General features: G+C 26.4%; 1 protein-coding gene across 2 annotated transcripts; it reads right to left on the bottom strand.

The window, feature by feature from the left end:
* Positions 1 to 938: 938 nt before the first annotated feature.
* LOC145831194 (nucleobindin-2-like) lies at positions 939 to 22244 on the bottom strand. 2 transcript variants are annotated; one of them, XM_082938329.1, is made up of 12 exons: positions 22105 to 22244; positions 21461 to 21568; positions 19371 to 19497; positions 19089 to 19195; positions 18308 to 18493; positions 17127 to 17217; positions 15330 to 15388; positions 9213 to 9404; positions 8194 to 8376; positions 3444 to 3590; positions 2269 to 2409; positions 939 to 1574 (listed from the first exon to the last, which is right to left on the bottom strand). In XM_082938329.1, exons 1-12 carry the CDS (start codon positions 22237 to 22239, stop codon positions 1449 to 1451), a joined length of 1602 nt encoding a protein of 533 aa, XP_082794455.1. In that variant the 5' UTR covers positions 22240 to 22244; the 3' UTR covers positions 939 to 1448. The 2 variants fall into 2 exon arrangements, with proteins under 2 accessions (XP_082794455.1, XP_082794454.1); XM_082938328.1 differs by lacking the exon at positions 17127 to 17217 and adding an exon at positions 15823 to 15913.
* Positions 22245 to 22856: the final 612 nt, after the last annotated feature.

Here is a 22856-nt window from a genome sequence, read left to right as displayed (position 1 = left end):
TCTGAACTTGAACTGTCATGTAACTGCTAAGATTGCTGAACTGCAAAAAGCAAAAGCTTAGTTAGAAAGAAAAGAATAATTTAACTTATTCAAAACAAGAGATTGATTATCTAAACTGCTTTAAATACTCAAAATTTTCTAGTATCTGTACTGGGAAATCTGCTAATGATGCCTTGATTTTAATAAAATTTAACTTACAAAAACTTTCATAGTGAGAAAATAAAATTTAATAATATTAAAATAAAAACATATCGATTTTTAAACTCCTTATAGAACCTCAAAAAACTTTAATCATTTGTACTGACAAAACCTGACATTTTTTTAGAAAATGGCCATAAAAAACAAAAATTTATAAAAAATTAATTCTCAATATGGTAATCTACTCCGAAATGATAGATTATACAAAACTAATTTTAATAATTCATAAAACTTTAATCTTTTCAACTCACATTTTAGCAAAATTTCCAAAAAAAAAAACGAATTTAGCCTGACTCGTATAAACCCTGTACTAAGGACTTTAATTTAAATTTTAAGAGAATTACAAAAATACTTTTAAAAGTACGATTTTGTTGATGATAATCTTTTTTTTTTTCTAATCTTAGAAAGTTTGGAAAAGTATAAAGATAAACTTCTATAAGTATAAACTAGAAAAAAATACTTTTTTCAGTAAATTTTTATCAGAAAATAAGTAACACTATTTTAAAAAACAAAATTTTTAGACTTTATAATGTCCCTTAACATCTGTGAGTCAAAATGAAGAAATCTTTGAACTTATTTCTAAATTTCATATTGTAAAAATTCTTTATTGCTATCTAGTCTATTATTATTTAGAAGACTAGATAGTTAAAAACGTTTTTACAACACTACTTTAAGTATGACAATATGTTTTGCTTTAAAGTACATCACATGAAAAATTTTAAGTAATGACATTGTTTTTGTGCCGAAATTTATTCAGTTTAATTGACATAATAAATTCAACAACTATAGTTCATATATTTAAACAAATAATTGTAATAGCTTACAACAACATCATAAGTTAAAACTTTTTCAAGATCTTGCTAATTATAGAAATTAAAAATAGCAGATCAAGTGTAAAATAAATAAAGTTATATTGCATTTCAGAACATAAACGAGGGAATGAAATATTGACTGCTTAAGAATACAATTTTAGGCAGACTAACGTAAACCATAATCTCAAAATAAATTGTGTAAACTTAGTACAAATATTTAAAACCTCCTTAGCCTTAGATCTGAAAAGTTTAAATAAAATAATAATTTACGAAGGGTGTAAAATCAAAGTTTGTGCTTTAGAAGTTTTAAAGTCGTAAAGAGTTATAAACAAATCATAGAAGCACTTATTTTAAAAATTAAAAATATTATTATCAAAGTACGTTTCAAGTCTAGTTCAACTGTAAAAAAAGAATTTATAGTTTGACGAAAGCTTTCCATTATAGTACATTTTGAGCTGCTTGATTGGCTGATTGGACTTCCATTTGTCTTTTTGATTCCTGTTCTGCTTTGTTTACCTCTTCTTTTTTAGGCATCACATTTTCGAATTTTAAATCTTTCACATCCTAAAAATTCACTTCTTGATATCTTACTATACATAACATTATTATGTATTAGAATTTAATTGTACTTAGAATTTATAATGTTACTTTTAAATTATAAGTAACATTAATATGTATATATTTAAGCTTTAATAAGTTACACAAAGTTAATAATATTAATTAGATACAAAAGCTTACATTAAACTTTTATTAGCTACATCTGCAACTAGCATACATTATATATACGCTTTTTTGGTTCAATTTAAAGTAATTAATACAAAAAAGTTTTATCTCTTAATAATGGCTTAAATAAGTTAAACCTGTTCTCATGTACAACACCATATAAATATTAAAACATTTACAATCATACTAAAGTGTTGTAATAGTAAGTAGACTGCACTAAAACAGTTTTATATATACAATTATTAAAAATTCCATTTAACTTTATTTATAGATAGCTCGTTTTGCGTTACAATAAAGTTTGTATGCAACATCGCGGCCCATTAAATTTCAAACTGGATATTTTGGATTTTATTCTATTAAATATTTAAAGTTAAGTAAAACTGTAAGATATAATTAGAACTTAGTTACAAAACTTAAAACATTGATTATGATTTTTTTATACTGAAAAAAAAAAAAAATTTATAATATTATCGTAAACAAAATTATCTTTTAGATTAAGCTAAGGTAGCAGGCTAATTAATTCATAAAAAAAAACCTTGTTTTCTACAGCTGCTTGAGCCTCTTTAACTTTTTCTAACTCTTTGTGGGCCTTTTCAATGTAGGCTTGTTTTGTATCTTCAGGTTGTTTATCTATATTATCAAGTATTCCAGTTATGACTTTCTCTGATCTTTCATGCTGTTTAAACATTTGTTAATAATTTAATTAGCTTCATTATAAAAGTTTCTTAATAGAAAATGTACAAAGTTAAACAACTTAGTATTAAATTTTGACTCACTTGCCTTCCAATCGGTTTTTAACAAATACTAAGCATTGCTAAATAAGCAATACAATAAATTAAATATTCAAAATAAAATAGTATACTTGCACAATGCACATGGTGTCCTATCACATATAAAAGTAGTTGAATTTTAATGCTTACAATTAAACCATGTAAATAAAAAGTAACCAGTCAAAAATCATTAAAATTATTAAAAATAAAATCTTTAAATGACCAAAACTCCCAGTTGCCAATTTTTTTTGGTTAAACTATTAGTGAACATATGAAACAATTATGTGTATTAGAACAAAATTTGGTAAATAAAATAAAACCAATTGGAATATAAATTGTAGCAAACTTATGTGTAGAACTAGGTTTTTTCAATTTATTTAGTTTCAGTTAAATTAAATTTTACATACAAATTCTATGTGCGAAGACCTTTTTCAGTTATAGTTATGAAGTATTTTTATTTATTTTTAATATTACCGGTATAGAACATTAAATAATTTGAATTAAATTAAAACTACATGACTAATATTTAAATATCTAGAAGAATTTTTTTATTGTCTAGAGCAGTGGTCTTCATGGTGCGAACCAAACACTTTTTTTAATTTACACTAGATATTCTAAATTTTTTAATGAAGAGCAAAAAAGAAAGGTCTTCGGCATATTTTTAGGGAGTTTTGAAACTTATACTAGATATTCTGTGAAAATTTTCAATATACACTAAATGTTCTAGTAAAGTTTTGAAAATTATATTAGACATTCGGGAAATTTATTTTAAACTTACACTAGATATTCTGGAGTTTCTGATGAAGAGCAAAAAAAGTCTTCGGCATATTTTTTGGGAGTTTTGAGATTGGGGTGCACAGAGTTTTCTTTTTTTAGTGTACAAAAATTTAAATAACCGTTAAAACCACTGGTCTAGAGCAACCAAAAACTTTAATCTTACCGTTTTAACTTTTCGCTTCATTTCAACCACATCTTTACTTTGCTGTTGAAGCTCTTTATGAAGAGTTTGAACTTTTTCTTCTTGTGCTTTCATAATCTCTTTCTTTACTTCTAATTCACTGGCTTCAGTTGCATCTATCTCACCATCCTTAATTTATTTTTATCAATAAGTAAGTATTATTGTTTATTTAGTGTATAAGTATGAACAAAAGTCATAAATAACAATTTAAAAAAAGTTTTATAACATTGAACTAATAATACTAGTTGTGAGTTAGCTATTTTTTTCTTAAATAATTGTATTTAAAAATTTTTTTTAGATATGCGAAAATTATAACAAATATCGAAAAAAAACAATGCAGTTTTATTAAGTAGAATTTTTTTTTTAACACACTAATCAACTACTGTTGTGTTTAACTAAGCTATAAAATATAATATTAACATGTTTAAAGCTAGATAATGGATAGGTCATAATGAGTTTAAAAAAATAAGTGAAATAAATACAGTTTAAAAAATAAGTTGGTAAATAAACAAGACTTTTCAAGCATACGTAAGTAAAAATATAAAACTTAAGATGGTAAAAGGATATTACAATAAAGTATATACATTAAGGTGCATATGTTGCTCCTCAATAATTAGTCTTAACTTTTTGTGCGTGGCGATTCACATAAATAAACAACACAAAAAATTAGCTTCTTAGCTTTTACCACCGTCACGCTATTTACATTTTTCTGAAAACAACCCCTATGTAAATTTGATGGATCCTTAAAATTTCTACTTTCGAACTTTGGCTGAAATTTTATTACATGTAGGAATCATGACAAAAACACAATCTACGCGTTTTCATACAATTTAAAGAAAGTTTCTTGAAGAAATTTCTTGGTTTCTTCAAAAAACTTAAAAATAACGAAAATTATAAAAAAATACAGAAAATCTAAAAATACCTCAATGCAACTTTCTTCAAATAGTTTGAAAACGCGTAGATTGTGTTTTTGTGATGATTACTACATGTAAAAAATGTTCAGCCAAATATTCAAAGGTCAAAATTTCAAGGTCCCATACAATTTACATTGGGGTTGTTTTCAGAAAAATGTAAATAGCGTGACGGTGGTAAAAGCTAGGTATCTTTTTTTTTTGTGCTGTCTATTTATGTGATTTCCCACCTACATAAAATGTACTAAGTGGAATTCCAATGCCGGGCAAAAGATGCACCCTTATTTACATACAAGTTTTAAAATTATATAAACGTAAATAATATTAATAATAAAAAAGCTATGAAAACGTTTGAAGTAAAATATAATTATCAGAATTTAGTTAATGTACTTATTTAAAATTAATAAAACTATAGTAAAAATAAAAACAAATTATACAGTAATCTTCCTTTATTCTACCAACATATGTTTCTGTGTGTCAACGAATCAACACACTTCAACTGGGTTCTGTAAAAAAATAATTACTGTAATGAGAGAATAGAAGCATAGAATAAAGTAGGTGTATATATGTTTTCATTAAAATAAGATATATTCTACATATAATAGTTATTAATAGATGAAATACTTAACACTAAATCCGACTGTTATAAAATTATATGATGAAATACTTAACATTAAATCCGACTGTTATAAAATTATATGATATTTGTAATTATTAAGTCTAAAATAAATAAGTAAGCTAAATTACACAACAAAATATAATATAAACAAACAACTTACGTTAATAGGAAAGATAACTAAATCAAAATTTACGGTTGTTAACTAACGAAAAAAATACATTTTTACAACTAATAATTACGTCACAATGTAAATGAGGCCACCTAAACTATTCAATTTGTACTTCAAGAACATTAATTTTGTTTTTATGTTATCCATTCTGAACAAAAATAAAACATTAACCATCAGTTAGTAAATCAATAAAATTCAATAAAACTTAACGGCGCTGAAGGCAATAAAAGTCACAGAAACTCGGTGTAACATGTATATTATATATTGAATGTTAGTAATGATTGAATCAAAGTTATATAGAATTAGAAAGCAGATTTAGTTCAAATGTAAAAATCAAAGAGTGAAAAAATTAAACTTTAAGGAAAAAAATTAAACTTTAAGGAAAAACAAAGCACAAAAAAAAATAATTATTACTAGGCTTACAATGTACTGACCGATAATTAATTTACAGCGACATACATAAAATCATAGTGACCTGAATTAAATATATATTGTATTTTATAATTAATAAAATAATTAATTGGTAAAGTAGGAGTCGGCTGTTTAATTTAAATATCCCTTACAGATATTTTATATATTTAATAAGTAAATTGTGTTATATGTGAAAGTTAAAATGTAAAACAACAAGGTAGTCATATGCTAAGTATAAACCTGCAGTAAAAAACCTACTAGCTCTCTTGGGCGTAGTAGGTAAAAAAGCACGGTTTATCTGTGATTTGAATACAGGCTTCCAATTAAACTTGGAACTTAACATATAAAGGTGTGAAGAATTATAGTCGGAGGGTAAAGTGACTATAGTATTAAAGAATTAAAGTTTCAGCACAATTACACTAAAATATACTTACGCAAATAAAAATCATTATTTAAAGTAAACTAAATCGAAATATTAAAACAAAATTTATTTAAAAAATAAAAAAACTATAACAGTCTGTACAAGTTGGTATTGTAAACTAACTTTTGTTTACAAAGCTTAGGCTTATAGGTTTTTATAAAAAGAGATTCTAAAACACTTAAATAATATATGTAACTTCCTTTAGTTAAAATTGCCATTATAATGTTTGGAGCATTTCGGGCAGTTAAGTAAGTGATCTCTAATTGCCGAAGTACTTTTGGTCGCTTAATCACCTCTATCCAGGGTTGCCAAATGATTTTGGCAAATTTTCCCAAGTTTTTAAAAGTATGTACAAGTTTTTGGATAAATTTTTAGTTTAAAGTTAAGTTTAAGGTAAAAAATTGTGTTAAATAGTATGAGAACATTGAAAAGATACTAGCTACTTCAAATGTGTTTTTTAATAAAAAAACGTTGATGATTACAATTTTTTTTATCTATATAGTAGAATATTTGTGCCAAATATAAATTTTTCTACATGTAAAAATTGTTTAAAATTCCAGGTTTATTTTTTCAAAATTACTCAAATTCCAGGCTTTTCCAGGTTTTTTAGCCTACATAGTCAAATTCCAGGTTTTCAAGTTTTTTGGTAACCCTACTCTATTGGCCATCCAGATTCTGAGGGATTTTGAAACATTCTGATCCCTTCTCAGATGGAATCTCTGAGAAGTTCTCCCAATGTAGACACTGTCACACTGACAGGATCGTGAGTAACATCTTTCAGGGTTGCCACAGATCAGACTGAGAAAAATTTTCTGACCTTTTCCTGACGTTTTACTACAATTTTCCTGACTTTTCTAAATCAAACTCTTAATTTAATTTCATTCTAAAATACATAATGTAACACTTGAAACTATATAAAGCTTTCAATCTAATATTAATACAGGTTAAAACAACAGTTTTTTTGCTGAATTCAATCATCTAACTTCCATTAAATCACTTGAACCATCTATTTATGATTGATGTATTTGCAATAAAGAGCTCTATCAGCAAAATACTTGTAACATTACCTTATAAACACAGCTTGTCTGATTAAAGACACAATTTTTAAGCATTTCCTAGCATAAATGTATCTAAATAAACGAAATATATAAGGAACTTTTACAATTAAAACCTAATTTAATAACGAATTTTCTAAACTAAAACATTAAAACATAAGAACTTTTACAATTAAAACCTTAAAACAATAAAGAACTTAATCAAACACTGTTTTTTTTTTAAATGTACTAAAATGTATTTTCTCCGTCTGTTTATTTACACTTTAATCTCATGATCTAATGAAGATATGGTTTCCTTCATCTGGTCTGCATCCCGCTTCATTTTCTTGGCAGTTAAAACCACTTGCTTCATATTATTTAAATTGTTCTCATCTGCTGCCCCTTAACTAACCTTTTCTCTAAATCTAGCCACAATTTGTGGGCTTCATTTCTTTTCATTGCAGAAATGCAACTTAATTTTTGCCAGGTTTTTCAAATTTCTTCCAGATTTTTAAAAGTACAAATTTTTGGGTTTAATTTTAGTTTAAGGTTAAGTTTAAAGTTAGAAACTGTGATAAATATTATAAAAACATTGAAAAGATACTGTAAAGCTACTTTAAATATGTTTTTTAATAGAAAAAATTTTGATGAGGACAATTTTTTATTTATTTATAGGGTAGATTTTTTGAGTCAAAGTTTTAAACATCGATAAACATGATTGTGACATAAAAAGTGTTATATAACTATCACAGGACCTCTTAAATTTAGAAGGTTGTATGTTAGCTAGAGCAATAAGAAAATATTCAACACTTTAGAAGTTTATGATGTCTTAAAAGGTCTTTTTAATTCTTCATATAAATTACATAGCATGAATAAAATAACATACGATTTAGTTATTCTTACTTAACAAAATAACCTGTAGCAAGTACTTTAATTTAATAGCTTCAATGCATTAAAAAAAATTAAAATAGTGAAAACAACAAAAATTATTAAAAAAATATTTTATTTCAAAAATCATATAAGTTATTTTATGTTAGATAATAATCAACCAAGTTAGTTCTAACTGTAACTTTTCATTACATTTCGTTTTATAGCTTTTACTTACACTTACAGTTAGTTTTATAAGCATGATTTGGTTCTAAATAAAAAATTAAAAATAAAACTAACAGTCAGTTTTTCTTGCTTTTCGTTCTTAATATCCTGACGTAAACTACCTAAAGCTTTTGCCTCTTCTTTCAGAGTATCGAGTTTTCTACGAATTTCATCTTCTTGCCTCTTAATTTCATCTCGATATTTGTCTAATTCAGTAGCAGTGTAAAGAGCGTGTTCTAACAGCAGTTCATCTATGGACTGAAAAAAGTATAAAATAGAATAAAAAGATTTAATTTTTTCAATTACGTGACCATTACACTTTATATTTTAAACCTTGATTAAGGAAATAGTGTGTATCTTTTTGCTAAAAATATACAAATGTTGTTATTAAGTAAACTATTTTCATTACTTCAATGACATAATAGTAATAGTATAGTCAAGTAAAATTAAAAATAATACATACTACTTGTTCTATAACTAAAACATTTATTTTTTTATAATAATTAACAAAATTAAGGCTAACACTATCCATAAGCATTTTATTAAACACTCTTTAATTACAATCATTAAAAACTAAATGAATAAAAAACATTGAGCGAACTACAAGCTTTTTGCAGAAAAAACCAGCCTGAGTTACATAAAAGTTACTAGTCTGATTCAATTATTAAAACACAAGTAGTTAGAGTCAAAAAATTAAAAACTTAATTGCTAATAAAGCTGATTACTAAAAACAACCATTATTTAAAAAAAAGAACTTGGTATCAAAATGACAAAACTTAATTTTAAAGAAATAAAGTAAATTTTAAAGCCACAAAAACTAGTCTGAGGCTTTTTTTAAGTCTTATGCTTGTTTAGAAGTTTTTAATGAAACTCAGGCTAGTTCGAATTTAGTTCCAAAGGCTGAATATTAGATATTAGACAGAATTTTGTTAATTTTAAACTAGCCTGAGTTAAACTGAAACATGTAAATTAGTATTTTTCATAATTATTCATGCAACAATTAATTGCCAAAAAAAAACTATTTAAAAACAAGTTTACAAATGTTAGTAAATGTTTATGAACAATAAGTCTGAATAATTAAATGTTATATTAACTTTATAGCTGTCTTTCTCGGGAGTGTCGAACTCTTTGGTGTCAGTGTATCTCATAAACTCGTCCAAGCTGACCAATTTATCTTTATTAGTATCAACTTCTTTTAAAACGTGATTTCTCATTCTTCTTTTTTCTTCTTCCATGCGGACGTCTCGCTTGTGCTCATCTTTCATCGATGAATATGCCTGATCCAACTAAAAAGTTTAATTTAATTTTAAGAAACTACCTTAAAGATCACATTAAAAAACAAACCATTTTTAAGATGCTTTATAATACTACAAATATCACAGAACTATTTTACGACAAAAAGTAAATAACACTTTAGATTTAAATAAAAAAATATATGCATATATATATAATTGTAATTTTAGGCAAGGTGAAACACTGTACGCACTATAATCTAATTCACATAGTTTATTTGTTCGATTTTACTTTTATTCTATACATAAGTGCATATTACATACAGGGTGGCCAAACGTTTTGGGCAAAAATTTCTCTAGGTTTTCAAAATTTCTTCCAGTTTTAAAAAGTACATCTTTTTTTGAAAATTTTCTATAAGTTTAACTAATCTTAAGTTAAAAAAGGTGTTTTTTGAAAGATTTAAACTTCTTGAACGATACAGTAATAGTACTACTAAATTTGTTTACTTTATATTATATACTGGCATCTTCAAGTTGTTGATACTGATAGCCTCCCTAAAGTATTTAGTGCTTTAAAAAAAATAGCTTTTGTTAAACCTGAAAATTATTTCTAGTTTTATCTTTAATAAACTTATGATATATATTTTGTTAATTACAGTGTTTTGCTATGAAAAAGAAAATAACAAAGCCTAAAAAGTATAGATGACATAAGGCTAAAAAAAAATTTAACCAACAAAAGGTAACAAAAACACTTGATTAAATAATACAGAGATATTAGAATACTTAAATTTTAAAAAACTTGTATGGTTTTATCATAGTCTAAAACCAAACTACAAACCATGATTAGATAAAAACATTAAACCTTACTAAATGATACTTATTAAGCAACTTGGAGGTTTTTTTGCCTAACTTGTCAAATTCCAGGTCACCCTGGTATTAAGAATTGTTTATTAATTGAAAATGCAACATTTGTTGCAGAGATAATTACTTATTTTATTTATAAAATACCTATATTTAAATGTAGCTGACAGCTGTTTCGACAATATCAAAGCAAATGAAGTTGTAGCATAATTGAACTATAGCTCATTTTACTATACATCAGTGTTCATATTACATATGAGTGTTTATATTTATATTTATTAACTTTTCTGATTTTTCAACGTTAGTAAACTATTTAAACACAAAGAGTTTTTCTTCAAGAAAATCATTTTTTTCCTATAAGAATAGTTGTAACAAAATGCCCAATTCGTGGATGCAACTACAAAACGCCAAATCACCAATGTGATACAGTTTGCAGACTTCTTGACCTGCACAAAGTAGAACATGAGAAAAATTATTGGTCATCAAAAGCTGTTATGATGCCAAACGCACCTCAACTGGTTAGGTCAAGAGTTGACCAGGGGACCAGCCAAGAAACATGGCTCGCCTTCATTCGCAAGTGGGAGCTATTCAAAACTGGGTCAAATATAAGCAGCCAATGTGCAAACATACAGCTTTTTCAATACGCGCATGACAAACTTTGCGATCTTATGTTGGCAAATGATCTTAGGCTGATGGCTAAACTGATGGAGCCAGTAGCGGTCATAAAAGTTACAATTGGGGTCAAAAGGGCAAAACTTATGAGCTTGCATTAAGAGCATTTGCAACCCGAGTTCGCAGCAAAGCATAAACTTGTTATTTTACAACAGTCAGTGAGTGTAAATGTGGTAAGAAGAATATGACAAGTTATACGGAAGAAGCAATTAAAGACGTGATGCTTGCAGGTATAGGTGACGATGATAATAGAAAGGAAGTTCTTAGTACTGAAGATATATTATCTAGGTCATCGTTCGATATAGTTTCCTTTATTGAAAACAAAGAAATGGGTGGACATGCAATAAAGAACTCTCGTACTGTATCAGCGGTATCTTAATTTCAACTTCTGAATAAGAAAAGTTTCAATGTGGGGGATAAGTCTCAGTATGTCCCTTGTCAGTGCTGTAAGAAGTTATTCTATCCATTTATACAAAGAGGAACTTAGATTAAAAACCTTTTAGATACTGTTTGTCTTGTTGGCGCAAATTTTTAAAGAAGGTTAATGCTGTTCAAATGCAACATGGGAGTTCCTGTTATATGCAACAGGATACCCAGATAATGTCATTACACGCTAATAAGCGGATTATTTTGGACAACATTACATTTGAAAGAAAGAAAATATGCAGAACCAAATCTTTAGACCGTCCACGTGCATCAATCAAAGTTACTAAATACGGCACAAACAAGTTTATTGTGGTATGTGCATTAGCTGATACTGGTGCACAGTCAAATCTTTGGGGATGGAAAGACTTTTAAGATGCTGGAGGAAGTAAAAATGATTTACTTCCTGTATCAATGACGATTCGTGCTGCTAATAAAATTCCAGTGAACATTTAGGAGCTTTCAAAGCTACTTTTAGTGGAGCATCTCCAAAGAATGAGGTAACCAGCTGCAATGGTATCATCTATGTCAGCGAATCAGTAACTGTTTTTTTCTTTCGTATGAAACAATGGTTGACCTCCTAACTGTCAATAGAGATTTCCCCATTATTGGTTCTCAGCTGTCTCATCAGCATTCTAAATTTGTTGCGAAATTGAATGAAAAAGATCAAAGTTAGCTGAACTCACACGATACAACCTACGCTTGCCCAACGAGCAAAGTTCCAGAGACGGCGCAAACAAAGATTTACAGCAGGGATTTCCTGTGGAACATGCGCAACAACGTGCTGTCAATGAAGAAACCCATAGGAATTGGTATCAAAATGCCCCAGAGATCATTGCCGGGTCGGAAAACAATAGGAGGAACAGACCCAGAGGCTTCCACTGAGTTGGTTACAACATTTTCAAACCACCCTTCAAAATTCATGCAAAAGACATGTGAGAACCAAGCCATGGACACCACAGAAGGTATCCTGGTGGCAGATCTTATAGTAGACCGCAGAAAAAACACAAAAGCTTTAACTTCAAGAACAGGGATAATCAACTTAAATTGGAAAGAATTCAAGATGCCTACCAACCATATTACAACAAAAGTTATCTGATCCTCCCACAAGCCCTTTTGAAAAGATATTTGCAGATTTTTTCCAGTTTGCTGGAAATCATTTTCTAGTAGTGGGCAACAGATTTTCAGGCTGATTAGAAATATTTTCTACACCCAGCGGAACCTCTCAAGCAGGTTCGCGTGGGTTGATTTAGTGCTTTCAAGACTTATTTTCCTAGTTTGGAGTAATTGAGGAGATATCGAGCGATGGTAAACAATAATTCTTGTCCAGTTCAACAAAAGAATTCTTAAAAACATGGATGTTACGCATCGAATAGCTTCTGCTTATTATCCAAGATCAAACGGAAGAGTATAAGTTGCTGTAAAGCAAGCAAAAACACTTTAAAGATCTAAAGTTAACGAATTAGGTAGCCTAGATAGTGATAAACTTTTGGGTGCAATACTTTAGTTGAGGAACACCCCTGACAGCGACTGTCAAGTGTTCCCAGCTGAAATTATATACGGACATCAGCTGCAAGATGGTTTCGCACTTAAAAACAACTGGACAAAGTTTTCTAATCTTCTGTGCGTCCTGTATGGAGAGAAGCATAGAAACTAAAAGAAGACACACTTTGTACAAGATTCGTTAAAAAAGCAAAAGCGATCAACCATAACAATAGGAAGTTGCAACTTCTGTATGTTGGCAGTAGGTGTTTACTTCAGAACCAAGGCGGTGCCTTTCCGCCTAAATGGGACAGGAGTGGAAAGGTGATGAAAAAGCTTCCACATGATTAGTTTGTGGTGAGAATTGATGGCTCAGGGAGACTGAAGCATATAAATAGAAGGTTTCTAAGATTGTACAACCAGTCTCAATAAATATTGAAATGAAAGTTTTCAATGGTTGGCTGAAAAATCTACTATACTCACCCAAGGGGAATGTACGTCATCAACATCCTAGTTCTCCTGTAGAGGTTACAGAAGACTCCAACGGTGCCAATATCGATGAAACACTTAAGATTGACAGAGATGAGTTGAGTGAGCACATTCCTGCTCCTTCAGTCCCCATAAAAAATAAGGGGCCACTTGCCTTGACTAGGTTAAAAGGTTTCAATGCGCCAGGAAAGATTGAGAGTGGAGTACTCTAAGGCAGTGGTCGGCCCGCTATTTCGAATCCGTGAACCTTAAATCACAAAATTAAAATTCTATGCACCACAATTTGCATTCTTTAGCGCCGCTAGTGTTTAAGAATATGTAAACACTTTTAATCGTTTTTTTTTACTAATAACCTTTAAATTTACCAGTTTACCCTATCCATTTTTATAAACTTTAATATCGATGATCTAATTTTTACAACAACCAGAGTTTTAGTTTTAATAAGTAAGTTTGACACTATTACATGTTAACCCCTTTTGAGTCAGAAAATAAGCCTGAGTGACTAAAGACTGGACTTTGTACACTAGCTAATCTTAAAGAGTGGTATGTATAAGCAAAAACTAATTTAAATTACAATGAAAATTAGACATTTATAGATCTTGAATTATTTAAATATTAATAATTAATTACAAATTAAAAAATTTCAAGTAAAGCAACAGTTGAAGATTTTTAAAAGATATCAAAATAAACCCAAGATTTTTAATAAATTTATAACTAGTCTCAGTCAAGATGAGTTTTTGTAAATATATTAAAACTAGCCTCAGTTGGTCTAGCTAGGTTTTTCATAAAACTAGACTTATTTATTATTAGAGAGCTAAGTATGTGACAGTTCTGATATTATTGACCCTTCCTATACTTTAACTTTTTTATAAGTAAAACATATTTGAATTTTTTTGGCATAACTAATTTTTGGTCAAATATCAGTTGATTAAGCTGATTAATATAGTGTTTTTAATGTAGCAAAACGCTTTTAAACAATAAGAGCTAATAAAATTAAACATTAATAGAATACTAACCGTTTTATTTTGTTTTAAGAATGTATGAGATTTGCTCACTTTGGTTTTTCTTTGGGCGGTTAAGGGTGGAAGAATTTTTACATAAGGTAACAGAATAGAGCTAGGAGAGTACAAAAATGGTCGTTTTATTAACAACAAAATGGTCAATTAGATATCAAGGTTGAATATGTCTTAAATGTAGAAAGATTAAAAATAAACTTTAATTTACTTTCTGCGCGAAAAAAAAAATCATGTACCCCAAAATAAGTTTCATGCACCCCAAAAGTCTCGTGCACCCTAAAAGAAATTTCATGTACACTAGTGTGCACCAGTGTACACCGTGCCGACCACTGCTCTAAGGTAGAAGAAGAGTACCTTAAATGAGATGGAGGGGGTGTAGCAAAAATTGACCTATAGCTCACTTTACTATACATCATATTATATATGAAAGTTTATATTTATTTATACTAATTATTGTTTCAGATTTTTTATTGTTAATAAAGTATTTAATCACAAGGAATTTTTCTATAGAAGTTTAATGGCATAATTCTATAAAACTTAACAAAGATGTATACTAAAATTCTAGTATGTATTTTGTAAACTTTTATAAAACTTTTATTTTATTGGTCAATCAGATACTGCCATAATCAATTGTTAGGTAAAAATTGTTACCTTAAAATTCATAAAGAATTAGCTAAATTAAAAAGTTTCTTACAAACAACTAAACTTTCCATAAAAAATGTGTTAAAGATTAACTAATATTTTATAACAGTAGTTTGAAATAGAAATTTAAATGTAGTAATTATACAAACGAAACTCTATATTAGAAAAAAAAAAAATTTTGAACGAATTGAACTTAAATGAAAAAATCTAAATAGTTTTTTGATTAAGAATAATTTATTATAAAAACTTATAAGCTGGTTTTTAACATTTTTTTGTAAAAAACATTAAATTGTAAAAAAACATTTTACAACTTAAACTAATTTAAAGATTGCGAACATATTCACCAAAAACTACATATTGTATCTAATACAAGTTTTACACAAAAAAAACTAACATCTTTTATGAAAAGAGCTTCAAGCTCAACTTGATCAAGAAAACCATCTCCATTTTGATCTGTTTACAAGTATTTATAAAGTTCGAATTTTTTCTACTATGTACTTCAATATTTTTAACTTTAGAGAACCAATAAAATAATGTAGCAACAATTTTATACGTGTCAAGCTGGTTGTAAAAGTACAGAAAAGATAGCTAGAAAGCTATTGATTAATTTATCATATACCAATATCATGTAAACTTATAAAATACGTAAACAAATAACAGTTTTTAAATAATTATTTATCGCACATAGATGACGATCATTTATAACAAAACATCATTAAACATTTCAATAATTTTTGAACAATAAGCAATAAGTTGACAAAAGTTAGCAAAAATAGTAAAACTTTTCAGTTGTGTTAATACTTTTTTTGTTAAAACATAATTAAAACGTGGTATAAATATTATAAAAAGATGTGAGTCAGATGTAGTAAAGACGTCATGCGACAAACCATGCATTCTGAAAAATGTTTTTGGATTAAATTCTTGGTCTTCCAAACCATCTTCTTCTTTCCAAACTTCTTCCAACTGCGCTCTTGACCCCTGTCACATTATAAACACGTGACTTATTAGCTTTTAAACTGAAACGACAAAAAAGAACTAATCATAAAAAAAATAATCAAATAAACTTTTTCTTTACATGATATAAACAATTTAAGTGAATAAAACAAAAAAAAAACAATAGTAAGCTCTTGACCAAACATTTCAATATTAAAAGATACACAGTAATGTATTTGCAAACTTTCAACATAAACCTAAATTCATAATTCTATGAATTATTGGTAAGAAAGTTTATAACATAAAAATATATAAGGTACAAAAAGTCATCAAGTAATTTCAATCAAAATATATTCGAAGTTTATTAAAGAATCATAACAGTTGAAGGTGATATAAATAACTTTATATCAACTATACATAAAATAAAAGTATGTATTTTAAATATATAAGCATTCTCAATTTTCATATTTTTTAAATACTTTATTAAATTTTGTTTTTATACCTGAAAAATAGAAAAACAAAACTTTTTTACTATAAAACATTAAGAAAAACGGGTATCTGTAAGTTGTAATACAAAAATATAAAATAAAATCAAACTTGAAAAGTTATGTCAAAAATTAAAACTCACAAATTAAAAAAAGAAAATCATGTGTAACATTTACAACCAGCCTAAAAGACTCATTGATCTCAACTTTTGAGATATTGTCCATTTAACTTTGGATATTTAGTATTTTTTGAATCATTATTTATTTTTATCTTGGTTTATTTAAGATTTGAAACTTTCAATTAACTTTTGAAAAGCTACATGTACTTTAACAAATTCACTTATAACTTTCGCAAATGTTAAGTTGTTAAGAAAAACACAAAATTGTATTTCAGTCAAAAACAAGAAGCAAGTGGTTTAATCTGCTGTTTAAAATAATCATTTTGAAATAAATGAAACTTCTCAGTTTCAGTTTAATTTATAACTACTGCTATAATCCTAATTTATATTTGCTAAACACTAAATATATCTTATTACACTATATTAAGAACTATTAACGCAAAAGTTATATGAAACATCAAAAATTTATTAAATGTATTGTGTATATGTTTTTAAGAAAAACAACTTTTAAATTAAGTAAACTTAATGTTTTCCTATTAATTTATTTTATAAAATGTTATCATATTGTAAGGCTATCTAAAGGAATCCTATAGTGTACATAAAATTATCAAACTAAATCAAATACGAAATGTTGATTGCAATGAATCAACTGACCATGCATAAAGAAGAATGTTTTAGGTTGAAAACTTTCATCTACAAGACCATCCTGTTTTTCCCAAACTTCTTCCAGTTGAGCTTTACTGCCCTGCCACCATTTTAAATTTGCTACTTTTATGTTAAAAACTAAATAAGCTCTCAATAGAATTTAGTAAAGTACAAATTACATTAAATGTAGATACACAGATCATCAAAAACAAAGTTTTATACTTATAGTTAACATAGTTTAAACTAACTATATCTTAATGGATTACTAAATATCAAGCCATAATCTAAATAGCAGTTTTAATCTAGGATTGACAGCAGTTAAGGTCATAGCAAGTAAATAACTTTTTAAACAACTTGATCTTATTTTGTGTAGTTTTAACTAAGCTACAATTTGCTTTTTAAGAATTTCTAATAATCAATTTTGAATTTTGAAATATAGTAGGTTAAAGTCCGAGATTAAAGTAGGTTTTTATGGGAGGTGAAAACTAAAAAGGTGAACAAAAAAAGATAAATTCTATAAACTTTTTGGAATTTTTCTTTGAGTCATTTAGATAAATCTTTTTTCCAAAATTTAACAATCCTTTACAAGAGATTTTTATAAGTAGTGCAAGGAACATTTCCTGAAAATTTGAGGTTTTACTTCAAAAAACGTAGGAGGAGATAGATTTCCAGTTATTTCTATTTATTCAACATTTAGTTTTCTCTCCCTATAGAGAAGCTCTCCTTTAACTGGCGATATTTCAAACATTAGTTAGAATAACAAATATGGTAGACTTTTAATTCTTTACAAACATACAAAATACATACATACAATATTAAACGGATCAAAAAAAATCACTAAAGATAAATGTGAGTCTTGAAATAATAATTTTAATAACTATATCATTTAAAACAAAACTACATAAAATAAACTTTTAGGCACTACTAAGTTATAATTACACATACAACAAAACTGAACCAATGTCTTCACTAAGTCAAGTAAGCTTTTTATCTTATTTCTCCTAAACTAACTCACAGTCGTAATTTGACTCAATTAAAAGTAAAAACTTTTTTTTTTTTTCTCTTTAAAACAAATTTTTAATTATTACATGAAGAGTTATCAAGAATTTTTTGTATTTAGTAAAAATTTCAAACTTCATTGTTCTATAATGAAATTGAAAAATTTAGTAACTAAATACATAATGACTAACAGGGTGATTGGTCTTGTGTTTCTCTACATTTTCATGCATCTGCTTCATATACTCTTCTTCTGCTTTCTTTTTGTCAGCCTCATTTAATTTTTTTAGCTTTTCTTTTCTTCTCATCTCCTGCTCCATTTCCATCTTTTTAAATTCATCTTCTCTTTCTTGGTCGTGAGTGTCTAGATCTTTAGTCGCCTAATATTAGAAATTAAAATTTTGAGACTAGAATAAAACAGATTTTATTATTTTCATTCATAGTATTTAAAAATAGGCAGAGTACTTCATACTAGTAGTATGAAATACATTTTATTTTAACTGATTTTCAAATAAAATTTATCAGAAATCAAAGAACATTAATTCTTATCCCTAAATTGTACTAATTTATGGTATAATTATAATTTTTTAAGTCTTTCTAAAATACCTTTTTAATCTCATCAATTTATATGAAAAACTGTGTTTTGCTTGCTAAATATTTTATAGACAAGACTAAAACTTTTGTTGACAGTATATTTTTAACACTTGTTTCAAGAAATAACTACATAATAAATATTAACTACTGACTATATGCAAATGAACCCTTATAATTAGGACAAACTTTATAATACGTATTACTTTATTATTATACCTTTATCATAAATATCTTGTACAAAATAAACTATTAAATATGCTCATATTTTCAAAAAATAACTAGAATATTTATTTTGGAAGAGCAAAATGCATTTTTAGTTTGTTAACTTAAAATAAAGTATAATGTGACAAATACAAAAAGTTAAACAAAAACACAACTTACTGCTTTTATCAAGTTTGTTAGATCTGAAGCTTCAAATGAGTGAGGGTTGTTATGATCAAGATGATCTGCAATTTCTTTCATATATTGACTTCTGCGAACTTTTCCACCTTTGTAAATTTTTATTTTTTCTAATTTATAAAACTAAGCAAAATAACAGAAATAGTGCAAAAAGTATATAATATAATAGTAAAAAAATATCTTTAATTACAATAAAACCACTTAATCAGATGCTTTGAAAACAACACTATTATACGCATATTTTTGATATCTATTTAACTAAACCTTTTTCTACAGTATTCTTCGCTTGCACTAATTTTCTTAATCGGTGTATTTCTTCTTTTTTTATATCATTAAGTTTTTCTCTCAACTCATATGGAAGAAAATTAATTTCTTTACTAATTTTTCCCGACTGAAAAATCAAACGTTTTATTAGTTTTAAATATAAAACTATTGTTTTGCATTTTTATGTAATTTGAAAAACTAACATAAACTTATAGGAAGTACTTAAGTATTTAGAAAAAGTTTTTTTAAACTAAATGGAGATAGCCAACAATTGCAAACATATAATACAATTTAAGAAATCTTGCAAATGTATATGAATTTTGAAATAACAAATATTACATAGAACAGAATCTTTTAATATACAAATTTCTTACTATTAAAAAATAAACTTAAGTAGTTTTCTGTGGTGAAGTATTCATATAAATTACTAACTTCAAACTTTATTAATTGTTTAACCTACTAAAAATATACTCAGTCTCTATCAGTCAAAAAGTACGTTTTTACTAGTTTAAATAATATATAAACTAGATAGTTCAAGAATTAGTTGTTTAAGAATATTAATTTAATAAAAAAAAAATTATACATTTATTTTTGGACTTAAAAGATTAATTGTTAAAAATTACCAACATAGTTTATTTTGGCCTCAAAACTGCAATTAATAACTAAAACAATGCAGAAAACAGTTTTAGAAAGTTGCATACAACCAAACTGTAAACCTATTGTAAATAATTAAAAGTTTATGGTACATGTGCTAATAAGTGTATATCTTGATACATCACAAAAAATCAGGCTTTATATTGTATATTGTGGTTACCCTCATATTATAGGCCATAAATATGCTGAGTAACTACAAAAGATAACTGGATGCAGCCAGAGTTTGAAGATAAATTTTTTTAATTTAAACTTAATTATAGGTTAAGCTTCGAAGCTAGAAATTTTAAATATCATAAAGCAATTTTTTTAAAGTTGGAAGAATTTTTAAAAAGAATAGGTTTAAATTTTACAAAGTAATTTTAACAAGTGATGTCAGCCTGATTTTTTCTAATATATCAAGCTAGCCTTATTTTGCATGAGTTATCTAAAGCGTCCTAAACCTGACTTATGTTATTACTTAACTAAGTAAATACTATTATCATGGTAAACTTTCATTTAAAAACCAAACACCATAATTATACAGTACCATCTAAATTTATAAATCAATTTCATTTAAATATGCCATTAGGTTAAAAAATTATTTTGCAATTTATTTTCAGAATTTCATAGTTCAAAAAATTAATAAAAATATGCTAAACAAGTTTAATTAGTATTTTTATAGTTTTTTTTTTAGGCTATTTTGCTAAAAAAAAATTATTTTTTTCTGGTTTTTATGTTGTTAATCTCAACTTATAAAAACTTCTGAGATTAGGGTAATTTTTGGGTAATTTAAGCATACATAAAATATAATTAAAAAATACAAATATTTATTAGATTTTAGTACAGCAACAAAATAATACCCAAGCAATTCAGATTTTAAAAAATTAGACAGTTTTAACCGATGTATTGTTCAAATACATCGATGTATTGTTCAAATACAAAGAAATACTCTTTGGGACATATTTTAAATTTTATGTCAATTTTATATATTAGTTTCTGTTTAAAGTTATTTTTCATTAAAAAAAACTTTATGTTTAAACTTACTTAATACTTACAAACTGTGAAAACACAATAATTATTAAAATAAATAAGTTACTTCAATTTAAAGTTAAAATTAATCTTATTTTTTGATAAAATAAAAAAAGTATACAACAAAAAAATTTTAGGAAGTTACTAATTAAAAATTTAAATCTTTTTTTTTTTGAGTAATTAATTTTTAATTACGTTTGAAAAACTTAATTAACATAATCTTAGTCTACATAAAATTATTTTTTAACAAGATTTACAACTACTGATTTTATAAAAAACTCCTCACCGTTTTTCAAATTCAGCACAATTTCGATCCACAGTGCTACCAGTTTAAAATAAATCATACATTTTCATACTGACAGCTTGTACATACTAAACTAATTCTAATTATCAATACATACAAAACTAATAAAATAGTTCAAACTAACTCTTATATCCTCAAGACTAGCTTCTTCCATTTTCTTTCTAATATTTTCATCACTTTCAATGACTTTTAAAATTTCTTTAAGGTATCCATCATACATAAGACCTGTATCCTAAATAAAAATTCATATAATATATACTTATGCACAGAAATAATTACAAGTAGTAAAAGTAAAACATGCATACTAAATTTAAAAAAACTTATTTACTTAACACCTAATGTATATTATTAAGTTTTTACAGCACATGCCTTTTTTATAATTCAAGGTTTAAAATCACTTTAATTAGTTTAGAATTACAAGTAATAAATTAAGTCATTTAACATCTAAAATCTTCACAAAATAAAATTATTTTAAGAAACTTTTGAAACATATCTAATTAAGTATATAAATCTAGTTTGTTAGTTAACTGTCTAGAAATAGTAGATTATCTTTAAAAAACTTATAATGTTACAAAATATAAACTAGAAGTTATGTATAAAACTATAAACTAAATTTTAAATAAGAACTAATGTTATAAAAAATAACTTTAATAATGGCCAACCTTATTCTAATCAAATTTAGAAGGTCAGTATTGATTTATGAAAATTAGCTATGAATTAAATAATAAAATTTGAACGTAAATGTGTAAAAAAATTATAAAAACTTACTAATCCATCTGATGTTGGTTCAACTTGTATTTCATCTGTAGCATCACTTGGAGTTTCCTCTGTTGCTCTTGGGACTTGTCTTGGTGCACAGAGTACCAAACCAATACAAAGATATAATATAAAAAAAAGTTTCATTTTTAATATCTGTTTAATATAAAAAACATGTTAAAGATAATGTTAGTGTATACTTTATAGAACTAAGACATTTACAAAACTTTCTATATAACTTAATTATATATATATATATATATATACACAATATATATATAAAATTCTAAAATCGAAATTTCTGTTCACTATTATAATAAACTGTAACTAACTGACGATCACATGAAATTTTACATTTCAATGTGTGAAACAACTGTTTAAATTATAGTTTTTATATAATTAAAAAAATATATATATATAATTTATTGAAATGGCGATTTTAAAAATTCTGGTACATATGTTTCATGAACCTTTAATTTTTCATAAAGCTTTAAATATCAGCCAGTTAAATTCAAAATAAAAAGCACTGTACTAAACAAAGATACAAAAGTTATGCAAAAAAACAAAAAACAGTATGGCGTAATATTGTACATTACAAATATTCAGTACAAAAATCGATCTACCATCTAACTAATAAGACAACTAAAATTAACGAATACAACAGTTAATTGACTAAAAAATACTTAAAAATTTGTTGTATTTTAAGAGAAGCTTTTTCATATGTCAACAAGACAATATAAATTTGCTCCTCTTATTTAAACAAC

The sequence above is a fragment of the Thalia democratica genome, chromosome 3 (genome assembly GCF_965202585.1).
Source record: "Thalia democratica chromosome 3, ktThaDemo2.hap1.1, whole genome shotgun sequence".
NCBI lineage: Eukaryota > Metazoa > Chordata > Thaliacea > Salpida > Salpidae > Thalia > Thalia democratica.
Note: the sequence above shows the minus strand (reverse complement) of the source record. Positions and strands in the feature narration are given on the sequence as shown.

What these genes read in the sequence shown, in the direction of transcription:
- LOC145831194 (XM_082938329.1), bottom strand. Translation starts at nt 22,239, where the DNA reads ATGAAACTTTTTTTTATATTATATCTTTGTATTGGTTTGGTACTCTGT. An exon ending in AAAAGCAAGAAAAACTGACT is followed by an intron (nt 3,591 to 8,193) that starts GTTAGTTTTATT and finishes AAATAAATTAAG; the next exon opens with GATGGTGAGATAGATGCAAC. An exon ending in AAGCAGCTGTAGAAAACAAG is followed by an intron (nt 1,575 to 2,268) that starts GTTTTTTTTTAT and finishes GTGAATTTTTAG; the next exon opens with GATGTGAAAGATTTAAAATT.